Below are 16,351 nucleotides of genomic sequence, written 5' to 3' on the forward strand. Positions count from 1 at the left end.
AGTTTGCCTTCGTTACCACCACTATCTGCAGCTGCTGCTTCACTGTGATGCTCTTCTCATTTGAACAACTCAACATGACGTTTGTAAAGGTGGTTTTAAGTTGTACGTGTGACACTTGTTTGGCCTTAATGGCCTCCATAGAAAAGATATTTACGATGTTAGTAAAATTTTGAGTGTGATGCATAAATACTGGATTTTAATGGACTTTGTATTGATCATTAAGTCATGTAAAAGTCATTGTTTAATGTGCATAGAAAAAAACATTTATGTCGGAATATATACATTTCTTTTCTTTTTTTTGCGAAAGCACTGATATACCTCCAGCATGTGTCTTTGAGCCTTCATGTGTACTAGCTAAGCACTGACAGGGGGCAGTGTTGCACCATTAAGGAATTATTTATTAATTTTAGTCGTTTTAAATCACATATGTGTGGAGCTTCGTACTGGCAACAGAGATAAGAGAGAACCAGTTCTTCTCATGGTTATTTTGGTCCCAGTGGGAATTTTGAGATGATAAGGACACGTCTAAGTGAACTGAGCAGGAAAATATAATTTTTCAATATTAACAGATGGAATTATTGTCCTTTAAAAGCATGTTTACATGCATGAATTCTTATCTTTTCCCTGCATTTCTCAATTCTTTTTTCTGCTGGTTTCCACATGGCCTGATTCATAGCAGTGATATCCAGTAAATATGAAAGCTTTCACTGAGCACAGTGTGGCGGCTGACGTGCTGAATACAACTGTTTATTGTTTATTGACTTCAAGCTTAAACGAGTAATGACACACTGCCAGTGAGCGTGCACATGCTCACACATGCGTGCAAGTGTATGAGTGAGTAATGATCTTCAGTAAATACAGTAACTGGGCGTTGTATCTTTGCCTGGTGGGAAACTGCTCAAAAGCAACATACAAGCCATGACAACTTAAAGATGCAGGAAGCCTATACACACACACACACACACACACACGCACACACGCACACACACACACACACACACACACACACACAATTAAACACACACACACACACACACACACACACACACACACACACACACACACACACACACACACACACACACACACACACACACACACACACACACACACACACAATTAAATGACTTTCATTCAAAAATAGACCATCTAGAAATACACTGCAGCTCCTTACCAATGCTTCGGTTATGTAATTGATGTTTTCATCTCGTGCAGCATTAATATCCTTAAGGGAAAACCTAAAACTGTGTTTGTGTTCAGCCCATGGGATTATATTTCAACCTTCGGACCAAATGCTTAAATCCAGTAAATGGAGGAGAAAAAAAAATCCTTGAAAATCACATGAACCACCAAATCTTTCTTGAATCCTGCAGCTGGACTCAGTGTGAACTGGCCCATAGGTTTATAAAGGCAACTCCTAATGGGAAACACAACTAGCAAACAGCTACCAAGAGCTTAGCATTGCTGTTGTCTGCCCATTAAAATCATCTCAGTGTTTTCTGCTTCAAATAATTAAAAGAGTTTTGACTTCACAACGTTTGCATTGTTTCAGGCTGGAAATGTTATTGGCTTCAGTTATTTTCTCATAAATAGTGTTTTGACGTTTGCGAATGATTCGTTCAATAAGACAACTTTTTTGGGATTAACAAACTAAACTGATTCACTTCCTGAAACAATCCGTTCATTTGGAGGGATTCACTGAGATAGTGAACCAGTAGCTAGCCCAGAGACCGCAAAAGATAATCAATACCCTAATTCTTCACCTGGTAACACTTAAAAATCCACATGAGCACAAACGCACACACTTTCATGCTCCTGTTTGTTTTCTTTTTTTTTTTTACAGACTTTTCCGACAAACACAAACTCTAATGTTTAACTATCCCACCAGAGAGGAGAGCGTAGAGACTCACGGTGCTGTTGCAGTTCGTGCCAGATCCTTTCACTGCGAGGGATCAGTGGATGTTCAGTGATACGTCCTCTAAATCTTGTAAGCATCGAATGTGAGATATGAGTGATTGTCAGTGGCTCAAACTGCTGGAATCACATCCAGCAAATTCAGGAGTAATGCTGAGCTGTGGCTCACTTAAAAATACGCTTTAAAAACCAACATATCTTTATGATATTCAGCAACAAAACGTAATTTAAAATGATCAAGAAGTTAAAAAACTGATTCGAGTTATGCTGAACAATGAAAAGAACTTCTGTACTCGACAAATTCATACATTTTTATTTCATAGCGAGAAATGTCAAGTAAAAAAAAAAGTCAAAATTGCAAACAAATCCTACAGCCTCATGGTCAGAAAAAACTCAGGGAAAGACCAACATTATTAAGATATATTGCCTGGAAACTGAATGTCTGCAAAGTCTGGCGCTGATGACTGAGACATTTTCCCCAAACATTGACCTGCTGGTCGCCCTAAATTAAATTCCAGGATTTCACCAAAGTCATTTATTGTCTGCGCACCATGAACGTCTGTACATACAAATTCAATGCAACCCACAGTTGTTGACTTATTTCAGTCTGTTCGAAAGTGGTGCACCAACCAAGTGACCGACAGACTGACATTGTCATCTCTACTACGACGCCACTAGCATGGCTAATATCATCCATTATTCTCTGCATTAGATTATCTTTTCATTTTTCTCGGCCTCTGGAAAATTATTTCCAGCCCTCATTACTATGATGTCCCCCTTAGCTACTTTCTTACTGAAAGATGACTTTCAGAGCTAATTAATTAAATGGCAATTTGTGGCGGCGTCCCTTTTAAACGTTTAATTGTTCCTGATAAGAGCGTTAGCAGGAAGCTTGAATGAAAACGGATGCCAGCGCGTTATTTCTGTTGCTGTGTGTGTGTGGGATTTCTGTCACTCCCACACTGATTGAAATCTTCATGTCTTTTGTATTCAGAATGAAAAAAAAAGAACGATTTTTGCTCCTGTTTAATTTGCAGATAAGTGTCTGTTTTCTGACTGGCTGTGTCTTTCTCCATACCAAATGAGAGCAGTGTTACTCTCACCGTGGTGAATGTGTGTGTCCAACAGTGTACTGTAAGCCATGATTGTGTGCACGTATGCGTATGACCTTGTTTTCTGCATATCAAGGCTTTGACCAGCAGGCTCAAATCCCCATGATAGAGATAAGACACGTACATCATTCTGCTGCTCGGCCTTCATTGAAGTGGTGACAGCAGATGTTGTCTCCGGGCCGAACTCTGCGGAATAATCGCTGCAGTGGCAATGAGCTCAGGTGAAGGACAGGCCTCTGTCACCTTGTGTGTGTACAGCAGATCAGGATACGATTACGTCCTATTTGTGGTACTAAACAAACACTCATGTGTTTTCCTTTCCAACAAGTCTTTAAATGTTTTAAACAGTGCATCTACTCTACTACATAGATAATTATGTGACAATATAGTGTGTTATGTGGATAAACTGTAATGACAATATAACACGTCAAGTTAAATACATTATTTATGAATCGATTGAGGTCATCTTTGACAGTTTAACTGAAGTTTAATTTGGATGTAACAGAAGTTTGAAATTAATGTGCATAATAACTTTTACATTTTACCCCTTTGAATTTCCTTTGAAACACATCTGTCACCAGAGAAGAAGTTACAAAATGCAGAGCAGCTTAGGTGTTAGGAAGTTGAGATGCTTCAACTTTACATTTCAAAACCTGTGCAAAGATCCAGTTTAATCCATTTTTGTTAAAATCATATAGGTTTAATGGTGAGGAATAGGAGTTTGAACAGTATGAACGATGGATAAAATACATTGTACAATGTTATTCTATCTGAGAGCAGTACAGTCAGAAGTGTGTTGCAGTTTTTCTTGATGATCCCTGTTTGTTTTTAAGTCCATAGGATGATTTAAAAGGACAATGAAAGCTGAGTCACAGTTTTGGTTTGTTAGTGGAGACCTGAGTGAGCTGAATGTTAGAAGGAACTCGGGAGTGGATGCCCTTTAGGAATAAAACTACAGTACACAGAGTATTGGTATATCCATCTCTCTTCCCATTTGTAGAGAACATTTCATTACTTTCATAGTCACACATGACCTTTAAAATCCCAAGCTCTTTAATTTCAGTTGAGATATATATGTTGCTGCATTTGATTTGAATACTGTAAACCCAGAGCTTTACTTGTCCCTCGTTTTGTTTTAAATGGCTCTAAGCACCCTCATAACAAAATTCCCCCCAAAGCAACCATTGTCTGTAAAAAATAAATCAATAATCTAAAATTTAGCTCCAACTAATAAAGTTGCAGAAATGTACAAAGTAGATTATTTTAATCCTGTGTGACATTTTTTCTTTACAATTTTGTTTTAGTTAAATTTTGACTTCAAGCCATATCCATACACTTGATGGGTATGGTAAGTTTACTGCATCACACTATTAAAATATAATGAGCCCATTAGAAAGAGGTAATCTGTATTTATATATGAATAGCCTTGTTCATATAGAAGCAAGCTCCAACCAACAGTGATGTCACCCAGTGGTTTGTGAAAGGGCGTCATGAAGCCTTGGGTTCGGTATGTTAGCCGTCACCATCTTGTTAGGGGGGGGGGGGGGGGGGGGGGGGGGGGGGGGGGGGGGGGGGGGGGGGGGGGGGGGGGGGGGGGGGGGGGGGGGGGGGGGGGGGGGGGGGGGGGGGGGGGGGGGGGGGGGGGGGGGGGGGGGGGGGGGGGGGGGGGGGGGGGGGGGGGGGGGGGGGGGGGGGGGGGGGGGGGGGGGGGAGCCAGAAGTGACCATATTTGAACAAGCTGGATGAGAGCGAGTGCTGGATCTGATTTGATTTTAGTGAAAAACTGCACCCTGTCTGACTGCACCACAGGCCTGTCAATCAAACCGACACGCCCCCACAAATGCTGCTTTTTGAGGCTTAATAGCTAACTAACTAACTTGGGATTGTTTTCATATGGACCGACAGAAAACGAATAAAAGGACTGACTTTATATGTAATGACTGGGGGAAAATAATTATTAACTTTGTATTTCATAAGAGAAGTTAAATGGGAGTCTATGGTGTCACACCCTTTTTGGAGTGTAACCCTAGCGCCCCTCAGTGGTGTTGCACTTTGAGGCACTTCTGCATTGGCCTCATTTTTTTAGACCCAGAAGCTACGTCCCCTTTTGTATACAGTCAATGTACAGAAGCTGTCAGGATCCCCGTCTGACCCTGTGTGTCTTAACCTTTGTTCCCCTGATCTCCTCTCCTCGTGTGTTCTGTCATTCCCCTGTTTGTTGTTGTCTGCCACATCCTTTATGTTTTCTGTGTCTGGAGGGTGTGGATTTCTCCACTGCCCGCCTCGAGAGACCTCCCACTTCCACTCCCCTGATCGGCTGGCACAGCTGCTGTCAATCCAGTTAATCACCTCCCGGGACTATATCAACCCTGGTCCTGCACTCCAGTTTCGTAATGCTGTTTCGTCTTCTCACCCGCAACCTGCCAGCGTGCCAGCAGTATGCTTGATCTGTCCCGTCCCGTCCCTTCGTCTTGTCTCTGACTTACTTTATGTCCTGCCGAGATCCACAGAGATCCTCTCACCTGCTGTCGTGTGTCAGCCCACGGAGGTCACCATCAACTCTAACCTGTAAATCCTGCATTGATCCATGGAGACCACCGTTGTCGTCGAGCCTACTGCTCCCAGTGTTTTGCCTCTGGATCCTCCACACATCCTCGCCGTTGTTTCATTGCCTGTTCACAGAACAGCTCCTCCAGCGCTGTTCAGACTCATCCGAACTCGTATTCAAATTATTTGTAATTTCAGACTATTAACCTTTTCTAACACTAAGGATTAATTTGCCCACTTTTCAAACATCTTCTTACAACGTAGATTAACCGGCTTCCTCCATTTGAAACAGTTTGAGAGACTGAATCTGGACAGTACGGACACTGGGACATAAATAGAAAGATAACGCCACAATGCACACATTAATATTACAAGAGGAGCCACTGTTATAGCACTAAAATGGATGACAAAATGTTTACGCCCACCATTTTTGAAAGTCCTAATTGCACCTGGATATCCCAAAGGCCCATTATTTATGAATGAGACTCCTCTGTTACTGTCCTGTTTTTAGTTAGTCACATATTCTTCAAGAATTACCTTTGCATGAGCAGTGTATGTGATCTACATGAAGCTGATTGGAAGGAGAATAAAGGAAACAGTGATGCAAACATCATCTAAAGCCCATTCAAACGTGACACTAAAGCAGAATATTTCAAAACTCAGTTTTCATCATCTCACGCTCCAGAGACCTCAAATAATTATATAACATGATGACACAGATCAAATCACTGTGAATCATCTGGCTGGAAGGATCCATACAGTTTATTCCATAGTGAATTCACCCACAATGATGCTGCTGCATCATTTATATAAGCAAGACTAAAATTGATATGCAATCTAATTCACATATCCCCTTCAACTCAAGCAGGTATAAAAGTTCATCCATCCAAACATAAAGAAGGCAGCTCACAACATGATGTTGGACTTGCAGCCAGATCCTTCTAAACTAGGTCTGAATGGTAAAGCTCAGTTTTATTTAATATCATGCTAAATGGTTTTTTTTTTTTTTTTTTTTTAAGCAAGAATGGTAAATAATCACAATGCGTGATAATAATGGTAACGTAAAAGTAAACTTGTAAAAATGTTTAAGCTCAGTTGCAAAATCATTCAGGTGAATTTGATTTTACATTGAAGTTTAGCAGATTTGAACCTTTCTCGTGGAAATAAAACTCAACTATGAGCGGCATTCTCCTTTAAGAGAGACCCCGCCGACTCAGTCGTGAGCATGCGCAGTGTTATTCTGAGTCACGTGTACGGGCCGTTCAGTTTCCTGACAGCAGCGGCGGGACGGTGAGTTTCTGTTCAGTGTTTTCGGTTTGTTTCGTGTCTTATCGGCAGACAGCAGCGGGACAGAGACTTCCTACTGAAGGAGTCCAAGTCTTCAACGCTGTGTGAGAAAATTCCGCCGCTTCGGGTTTCAGGAGACACAACTCGGCCTTCAGCTCTGGGCTCCATGAAGCGTCTCGTTTTCCTTAAACTGACGATAAACTTTTAAATGTTGTGGTTTGTGTTTGTCACTAGCAGTGTTTGGGACACAGAAGACTCTCCACTGTCCTCACAGTCCCCAAAACACGCAGCTGTGTTGAGGCTCTTTGCTCACTCGCTCTTTATTTACCTCCACAACAAAGACTCTGTTTCAGAAGGCAGCAGCAGAACCGATCAAACTTTATTAATACAACACCTCTCAGACAAATACATCAAATCAAAATGTAGGTCAAAGCAGCCCGTTGAAAGTAAATCAGACTAATGTACACCAAAACGACCAAAACCTCCCAAAAAGTTAATGGAATAAGACGCCAACGAAAGATAGGAACTCAAGATAATAAAAGATAGCGAAATAATACAAGGTAAAACTCAAGCAACTAAATGAATTGATTATAGTAAAACAGGCTGAATGCATTGATTTCTATTAATATATATATCAATATTTTCAGGAAGCAATAATTCAGTGGGGAACTAAACAAATTTCTGTATTCTAGACACAAATCTGTCAGATGGTGATATCGCTGGGATGCTTGTCATGCCAGCATGAATCATCCCCAAAAAAATATTATTATACTAAATACTTAAATATCTTGTTACTGAGAAAGATAAACAACCTGTATCAATTGTTCTTAAATAAACTGCTGAGGCAGTCTCAAAACATTTTTGCGAATGCAGATAAACGCGTATTGGAACGTAGAGCCCAAAGTCATCCTCTAATTGCTTATTTGGGATTAACAACACAAAAGGTTTACAGTCATTTTAGTTTTAAGAAATTGTCCAAAATTAAAAAAAAAAAAAATTATTAATTGCTTTTAAGTGTGATTTTCACCTGCTGTTTTTTGTAGAAACAAAAGGGCTTTCAATCTGTCATAATTGTTACGATTGATTAATCAGTTTTTTGATCTTTAAAATGTCACAAATTGGGAAATAAAATGTTGACCAGTTGTTGTTTTTTTAAGACCATTGCGCAACCTGTCTTGTTTTGTCCCGACCAATAGTCCATAATCAAAAGTTATGGTCTTTATTATCATGGAAGACAAAAGGAACGAGAAAATATTCTTATTCAAGAAGCTTGCTGTGGAGAATTTTTTCATTAATTGGTGACCAATATAGTTGACAATTTTTCCGTTGATCAGCTATTTGATTGATCAACTAATCGTTTCACCTCAACAAAACCATAAAAAAGTGTTGCGACTGTTTCATACTGTACATACAAGAGATAGTCATTTATTTGGCAAACGATAATAATAAATCCTTCGTCATTAAAATAGCCAATTGATATTTGAATTCTGTTGTTTTACGAAAGCTTGTTGGCACGTAAATTTCCCTTTGTGGGATTAATAAAGTATCTGTCTGTGTCTGTCTGTCTGTCTGTCTGTCTGTCTAACTAACTAACTAGTGTGATGCTCAGGTTCATTTGTCTCAAAGACTCCTTATAATCTCACAACACATCTGTATTGATACATTTATTTAATATCACTGATCTCAAGTGTCTTAATCCTTTCCTGGATCTCTTGCAAGGATAAAAAAAAAAAAGTAACACGAGGCTGCTTTTCTTGCTTGTTAATGTCACGGCAGCTGAACCGTTTCTTAATGCTGCACAGAGAAGCTGACTTCATACACAGCAGCAGTGCTTGTATGTGACAAATACCCGATGAATGTGCTGTCATTAGCCGTATACCATATATTGCCATTCATCACTGACTCACTTGATTTTCTAATCAAGAAATCGCCCAAAAATACTGCCTGCTGCCCAGCGTTGTCAAAGACATCATGAGCAGAGGATTAGCTCCGTTGATTTGATTCCGACTGTAAATTATTTTTACGCCATCAAGTTAGAAATCACTAATCAATAATTACATGGGTTGTTAAAAATGATTTCAGCTCACCATGAGGGTTTTTCATGTGACCTAGTAAAAGGTCTTAACCATCACGGGTAGACCGGTGCTCCTGTTTAGGTCGTACCGTGGGCAACAACCACGACACGACGTCTCCAGAGTTGGTGATTCACAATGTTCCCGAAAAAGTCAAGGACTGAATAGTCCTTTATGCAAAGAGAACGTTCTCCGGCTTCTGAACGTAAACAAATCATTTAAAAGCCCATTTCATTACCTGAAAAATGCTTGAGCCTCATAATGTTGACTTATGTTGCCTCCATGCTGAGAGACAACATATCAAGTGTTGAAACACAGAAGGTTTCTTGTTTTATTTGGATCTGCTAAAACCAGACTAGGTTTAAGATTCCCCCCTGGTATTTTTCATGTGGAAATGTTAGTAAAATATGCTAGTCAGAGTCAGTGTTGTTATTTTAAAGCCTTACTAGAAGAGACGGCATGAAGCCCCAGTCTGGTGAAGTAATCACTAGTATTTACAGTCTGCCCCAGTGGCCCGAGGGCACCGTAATACAACGGGTTGACATTTTAACACCTCTCATGCATGAATACTAAAAGGGCCGGGCCTCGGTCGAAGTCACTGTGAATGAACTGTCGGCTGATTATTTTTTTTTATTTTTTTTTTTCCCTGAAGATTGAAAGTACCTGTTCTGGGAAAGCAGGTCACGTAAACTCCGATCCATCTGGTGGATTACATCGAAGCAGAACATGGATGATTCAGCTTTGCTGCTTAATCGGTGTACATCCAAACTCCTCGTGTTGTTTTCCTTCAGCAGGTGTGGAAGATGAGTTCCGGCAGCGGCAGCAGGAGGAAAGTCGGCAAGCAGCAGCAATTCGGCAACACGGTGGCAGCTGACCCCGAGACACTGGCTGAGATACAAGGTCTTTTTGACAAAGTCAGACTCTATGTGAAACCACCCGGTGGGGAGTGGTGCATCCCGGATTCAAATGTGGCTCTCAGACACCCAGCAGAGGAGCACTGCCGCCTGCAGGCCCTGAAGGCGTCGCTGAACGCTGTGAAGAACCAGCTCAGTAACAAGAACGTACAGGTGTGGCATCAGCACACCAACTCCACCAATCGAGCCGGCAAGGTGATCGCTGCCGTACGCTCGGCCGCCAACGCGGAAATCTGCACTCAAGCCTGGTGCAAGTTCTACGAGATCCTGGGAACCTTCGATCTTCTTCCGCGGGAGGCTCTTCAGATTGGAGAGCTGAACACGGTCCACCTGTGTGAGGCTCCGGGGGCCTTTATTACTGCTTTGAACCACTACATGAAAACCAGCGAGTCCACACGCTACTGCGACTGGTGCTGGGCCGCCAACACTCTCAACCCGTACCACGAAGCTAACGGGAGAAGCACGACCATCGCAGATGACCGTCTGATCGCCAACACGCTGCCCTGGTGGTTCTTTGGCTCGGATAACACGGGCAACATCATGACGCAGACGCACTTGCTGGATCTACAGGCGTTTGTGTCCAACATGCGGCGAGTTGATTTGGTGACGGCAGATGGAAGCTTCGACTGTCAGGAGAACCCCGATGAGCAGGAGGCGCTGGTGGCGTCCCTGCATTACTGCGAGGCCGCCGCCGCGCTGCTGCTGCTGAGCCCCGGCGGTTCCTTCGTACTGAAAATGTTTACCCTGTACGAACACTCCTCCGTCTGCTTACTGTACCTGCTCAACTGCTGTTACCAGTCGGTCAGCGTCTTCAAACCTGCCACCAGCAAAGCGGGCAACTCCGAGGTTTATGTTGTTTGTCGGGACTATAACGGCAAAGAGGCCGTGAGGCCGCTGCTCTCCAAACTGATCCGTAATTACGGACCTCATCTGGCCGACCGAGAGGCACTTTTCCCCAATTCTCTCATCCCGGAGTCGTTTCTGAGACAGCATGAAGAAGTGTGCTCTTACTTCCACAGTCTGCAGGTGGACACGATCACAGAAAACCTGCGATTGTTTGAAGAAATGAGCACCGGGCAGCGGCAGCGGCTCGACCACATCAGGGACCACGCGGCTCGTGAATACCTGCAGCGTTTCCAGGTAGGATATCTTCAGAGCACGAAGAACAGATAACTGAGCTGACAGAAACCCGAAGGTCCATTTATTGGCTAAGTTTTCAATCGTATCACGTGGTCTTCAGTGTTAGATAAGATTTCAATATTCTGAGTACCTTAAGGACACGAGTTTTAAAGTTGAGGTTAAGATTGTCTGCGTCTTTATTAGATGAGATGTTAAGTTAAGCCCGTCCTGCAGGACTCTGGAGATGCGAGTGTCGGTTAGTCTGGTCCAGACTCAGACCTCGGATGGATTTCTTCAGATGTTGTGTTTTTTTTTTTTTTGACTCCTTAAGATGAATTTTAATTATTTTAATGATCCTTCACTTTTCCTTTACCACCACTATGCAGTTAACATTTGTGGTTTAGAGAAATATTTCTTGACAACGTTTGATGGGCTGGCAGTCATTCATGTCCCCCTCAAGATGAATTCGAATCTGTTTCGTGATCCCATTTTCTGGTCAAAATTTCAATTTGTCCAAAACGAATGACGTTTCCTCGTCCAACTTCAGCTGTGCTTGTGTTTTGTTGGCAAATGTGAGACAGTACCTTCTTGACATTAGCGCGTTAGCATGCTGACATTGGCAATAAGCTCAAAGCATTACTGTGACTTCTCAGAGAGCTGCTAGCATGGCTGTAAACAAAAGGTTCATCATGTTTACTAAGAGTTCACCAATGTTCAGAAGCTTACAAGCTTATTGAAATTCCTCCGAGTCCGAGTCAGCGATGTCTTCTTTGTTAAAATGCTCTTCAGCTACAGAGCACAGTATAGAACATGAAGCCAAATATAAGTGCTTTGATTGCCTGAAGTTCAGCAGCATCTTTATTGTCCCCAAAGAGAAAAGCTGCAGCAACACAAAACATCAAATCAACACAAACCTGAGCAGGAAAGTTACAAAACATAAACAGAGTGAAAATGTGTGGTTTCTCTTCTCAGACTTGTCGGATACAGTCAGTATTTTGTAGATTTGTCAAACTTAATGATGTTTGACATTCAGAACCAATTAGCCTTTTTAAAATTTTTTTTAATGGTATTAAAACTGCACAAAGTTTTCAACCACATGTTCAAGGTGTTAGATTAGTTATTCTCATCATTTTTATATAACCAATTAGGTAAACTGTCTTCAACATTTTCAACATAGAATTCAGTCCTGTGAGGTTAAACACGTGTCAGAATACAATCGGTCATACAATACATATAATCGTCTTATTAGCCTGTTAAAAAAAACAAACAACGAAATGTTTCTGCTCATTCAAAATCCAACTTTGGTCTCAGGTTTCATTATCAACGACAACACGCATCTTTCAGATGCCTTAACTTGAACTTGATCAAGTGTTTCTGTGTGCAGGTGAGCTTTCTTCCCCGGAGCCGGTGGATCTCCCGTAACACGGTGAGGCCCGCCTGCTGCAGCGCGGCAGCGGGCCGACCTCTGGGACAGCAGAAGCAAACAGGCTCCTTCAACGAGCGGAGGGAATTACAGACGCTGAGCTGGAGGGAGCGGCTTGAGCGAGGTTGCCATGCCAGCTGGATGCAGAGACACAGCAGTGGGGACGGGGGGACGGGCTGCGTGCTGGAAGGACCTCTGTCCGACTGTCACGTAGATTCATGGTATGTTATTGTTGGAGCTGCACTGCCTGCAGTCAGAAACTCTCCCTTCTGTGAAGGTGGGCTATTAAACCACTTGAATGAGGCTCTGGTGGACGCAGCCGTAGACTGGACTCGTGTACCCGCCTGTGATTCTTGCCATGTGGCTTGTGCGGCCTCCATCTTGTCCGAGGTTGCGGGTCTTTGCGTCTTCGAAGCCGACGGCGGCAGGGACAAAAAGAAGACGCGGTGTTTGGTGTTTGGCAGCTGCTCGGTTTGGGGCGCCTGTCAGAGCCAAACCGGGGATTTAGTCTTAACATTTTCTGCACAGCCTTCATTCTCTCAAAGAGGCTGCATCTCGCTGCACGACGGGGAGCCGCTGTACCAGCAGCAGCTCTTGGCTTGTGTCATGTTTTCCCTGCAGACCCTGAGCTCTGGGGATGCCCTGCTGCTGCCGGTGTTTTCTGCTCTCACCCGTGTCACTGCAGCTGTTGTGCTCTGCCTGCACGTGTGTTTCCGCTCTGTGTCGTTCAGGTGTCCGCCCCCCTGCGGTGCGGTTGGGACGGTGCTCGTGTGCGTCGGCTTCTGCCCCGAAGCTGCTGCCCGAATGCTGCCGGTCCTCACCGACGTCCACAAGGGCATGTGTCAGCTGCTCGGCGGAGACGAGGACACGGGTAAAAATGAAAGTCAGCCTCCCGGAGGTGGCAGGCAGGTGTTACAGTTTGTTCCCATGGAGGAGCTGCTCGCTGGAGGACTGACTGAGTTCCTGTGGACCATGAACTCTGAAATCATCCAAAGGAAACTGCATCTGCTCATGCGGGCATAGTGCAGTTTAGAGACATGTAACTCTGCGATCTTTTCATGAACTGTCTCATTATGTTACAGTCGGTTTTATTCTTGGTGAAGCAGCAGACCGCTCAGCTGAATGAGCTTCCATCAGTTATTCTCTGAATCATTTTTGCCTGCTGATGTCACTCATTTAATTGAACCCTACTCTCCTTGGACATCGTCTGACTCTGTGGAGCTGCAGAACTACAGATGTCCTTATTTTCATACAGGCTTGCTTGTCAAAACCGGGTGCCTACATTACCCACAATTCAACTTGACCTCCTCATCTCCCAACATTTTTAATTTTCAGTCTTGTAGTCTTCATCTCAAACCAACGCTGACTGTCAGAGGAGATTTATCAGACTTCACTTACTGGAGCCACAGAAGGTTTCATACACCTGATGTCAGGGCTGTCACATTTGAACGTATCTGTCTTGGCGTATTAAATAACAACAAAGTGCAGAAAAGCTAAAAACATGTTTTAATTCGCGAAGAAAGTGTCACCAGTAAGTTTATTTTGAATCCTTTAAAATATCCTATGCAGTCCAGATCTCAGATCAGTAGTTCTCAGCTGGTCCACGACCTATATCTTTGATATTTTCAAGACACTCAAATTTATTTCACAATAACTAGTACAGTAACACAAGGTGCCTTCATGCACTGTTAAAATCATGAACATAAAAAAGTGCAGATAGAGCTAAAAACGGTGAAATAAAAAGCACATTTAACTACAGACAGATGAGCTTTTCAAACAAGATAAAACTGGTGATGATCATTAAGTTTCAAGAATTTAAATCAAACGGTATGAAATGGGAGCTAAAGGGATAATCCTAAAGCTGTTTACAAATGCTTGAGTGACAGCTATCTACTGATGAGTACGTTACCAAGTGTTATCTGACTATACTCAAACATGAATATCAGTATCGGGCTCTCAATCGCATCCTAATATGTATATATTTTTAAATGATCATATGAAAACTGACGACCAACAAACTGGATAGCCTATTATAGACAGCGCGTCTATCGCATGTGGCCCTTGTGTTTAAATTCCCTCCATTTTCTTGTACGCACTCACACTTGATCAACGTGATGCGAGACATTCATCCCCTTATGTAAGAGAACCTGACGTAAGCTGGAATTTTGAATCCAATACTAATATTTTAAATCCAATACTGATATTTTAAAGCAAAACAAAAAAGGTCCAATAATGAAATATTGCAATGCAGTTGGTTATTAAAGGATTGGGGTTAAGATTTGCACTGAGCAGGACAGCTGATAAAAACAAATGTAAACTGTAGAGGCCACTACATGAAATACAGTGATGTACGGTTAGATAAATTCATCCAATAATATCTGCCATGCTGATCTATCTGTCCGTCTTTAACTGATGATGTTGAATACATTTACCCTCCTCTTCCTCAGTGTGAACACGACTCGAGCTCAAAAACATTTAGTTCTTGTTTCACTTCCAACAAACTGTCAGTCTGTTATACACAGCTACTGTCAACCTGCAGGCGAGAACAAACTGTGATGATATCTTGCAAGGCATGAAAATGCAAATTACTTTCAGTACTTGATCAGCCGAGCTCATCCGTGACTAAATTCACTGAGGATTTCAAGGAGGCTGAATAAACAGTCGTCCAACCCTCGGCACCAAACCTCCTGTCAGTCACAGATGTTTTGAGTTGAAGTTTACATCACAGCCCCTCGAGGTTGTCCTGAAGGGCCTGTTTTCCTGCAATAACACATTGTTTCATCCCTGGTTGTTGCGGATCTTTTTTTTTAAATTTTTTTTATCTTTTAGCCATCGTGCAGCTTGAAGGCAAATCTCTGTTTACAAATCTGTCTTTCTTTCGTGTCCAGTCTCGAAACTTCTCTAACAAAGACTCTAAAATCTTTCATAGTTCCTGATCTGCACAGCAGTGAGTTGTTGAGAGAACACACATGCACAAACATTTGCTTCAGCATAATGTGCTGTTTGTGTGTTTATTTGTACTTGTTTTTAAAAAATTTTCATTCTGTTTTTTAAATGTCAGTAAAATTGAACTAAGGCGTTTATTTTTTTTTTCACAAAAACAATAAAAAAATGCATACTAACAAATGACATGAAGTCTAAGCTTTCTGTTCCTTGTGACAGAAATGTCATATCTTGATATCAATATATGAACATTTTTGGTGTAAAATATGACTCCCTCCCCTTCTGCATTTCCTTCTCAGATGCAGGTGGTACTAAGAGCCTTCACTAAATACTTGAATGCAACGAAGACTATAATGTGGGGAAATCCTCTATTAGAATCAAAAAGCCTGCATTCAAAACTTTACTTAAGCAAAAGATAAATGTAGATGTATCTTTATAACAAAGACCAAAAAAGAGGAAAACTCTTCAACTCAAAGTCTGGTTGCCTTTGACATTGAAATCTCAACGCGTCTTAACTTTTCTTATCTCCTCTTTATTCTTGGATTTGTTTTGATCAGGTCCGATCTATTTCCTGGCTTCATCCGTAACTTGAGAGAGATTGTGCTGCTCCTCTCAGCTTCATTGACATCAGTGTCAGAAGCAGCCATGTCCACCTCCTCATCTTCTGTGTAATCAACAAACCCCAAATGATTGGAGTTCAGCCTACTGGAGCGTTTGGTATCAGATGACACTTCTCTGGCTGAGAGCCTGTCAGCCTTCGTGTGAAATGAGATGCACCTTATTGTTCCCAAACCGGCTCCACCGCAACGACAGGATAGGCGTTTACCTATTAATATGCTGTCTTTACTCCCAGGGTCTGAATGTTTTTTTTGGCCCTGAAAGTCTTATTTGTCTTCCTTCGTGTTGTACTTAAACGTGAGTTGGGATGTCATTGCTTCATCCAGTGAAGCTTGTACAATGTCAGACAGAAGCAAGTTGACCTCATCACTGCTCGCTGCCACAATGGCCTCCGTCTTTTTA

General features: G+C 42.2%; 1 protein-coding gene across 1 annotated transcript; it reads left to right on the forward strand.

The window, feature by feature from the left end:
- The first annotated feature begins 6,835 nt into the window (after positions 1-6,835).
- On the forward strand, positions 6,836-15,508 carry cmtr2 (cap methyltransferase 2). Its single transcript, XM_069693576.1, has 3 exons — positions 6,836-6,863; positions 9,727-10,986; positions 12,350-15,508. The coding sequence occupies exons 2-3, from the start codon at positions 9,736-9,738 to the stop codon at positions 13,409-13,411; spliced, it is 2,313 nt and encodes a 770-aa protein (XP_069549677.1). The 5' UTR covers positions 6,836-6,863; positions 9,727-9,735; the 3' UTR covers positions 13,412-15,508.
- Positions 15,509-16,351: the final 843 nt, after the last annotated feature.

This window comes from Brachyistius frenatus, unplaced genomic scaffold, assembly GCF_029030835.1.
Source record: "Brachyistius frenatus isolate BFR_SWC_R1_liver_20210118 unplaced genomic scaffold, ASM2903083v1 Contig_15, whole genome shotgun sequence".
Lineage (NCBI taxonomy): Eukaryota > Metazoa > Chordata > Actinopteri > Embiotocidae > Brachyistius > Brachyistius frenatus.

Bases quoted from the DNA above. Each gene is read 5' to 3' on its own strand.
- cmtr2 (XM_069693576.1), top strand. From the start codon at position 9,736: ATGAGTTCCGGCAGCGGCAGCAGGAGGAAAGTCGGCAAGCAGCAGCAA. The intron at 10,987-12,349 runs GTAGGATATCTT...TTCTGTGTGCAG, and splicing joins AATACCTGCAGCGTTTCCAG to GTGAGCTTTCTTCCCCGGAG.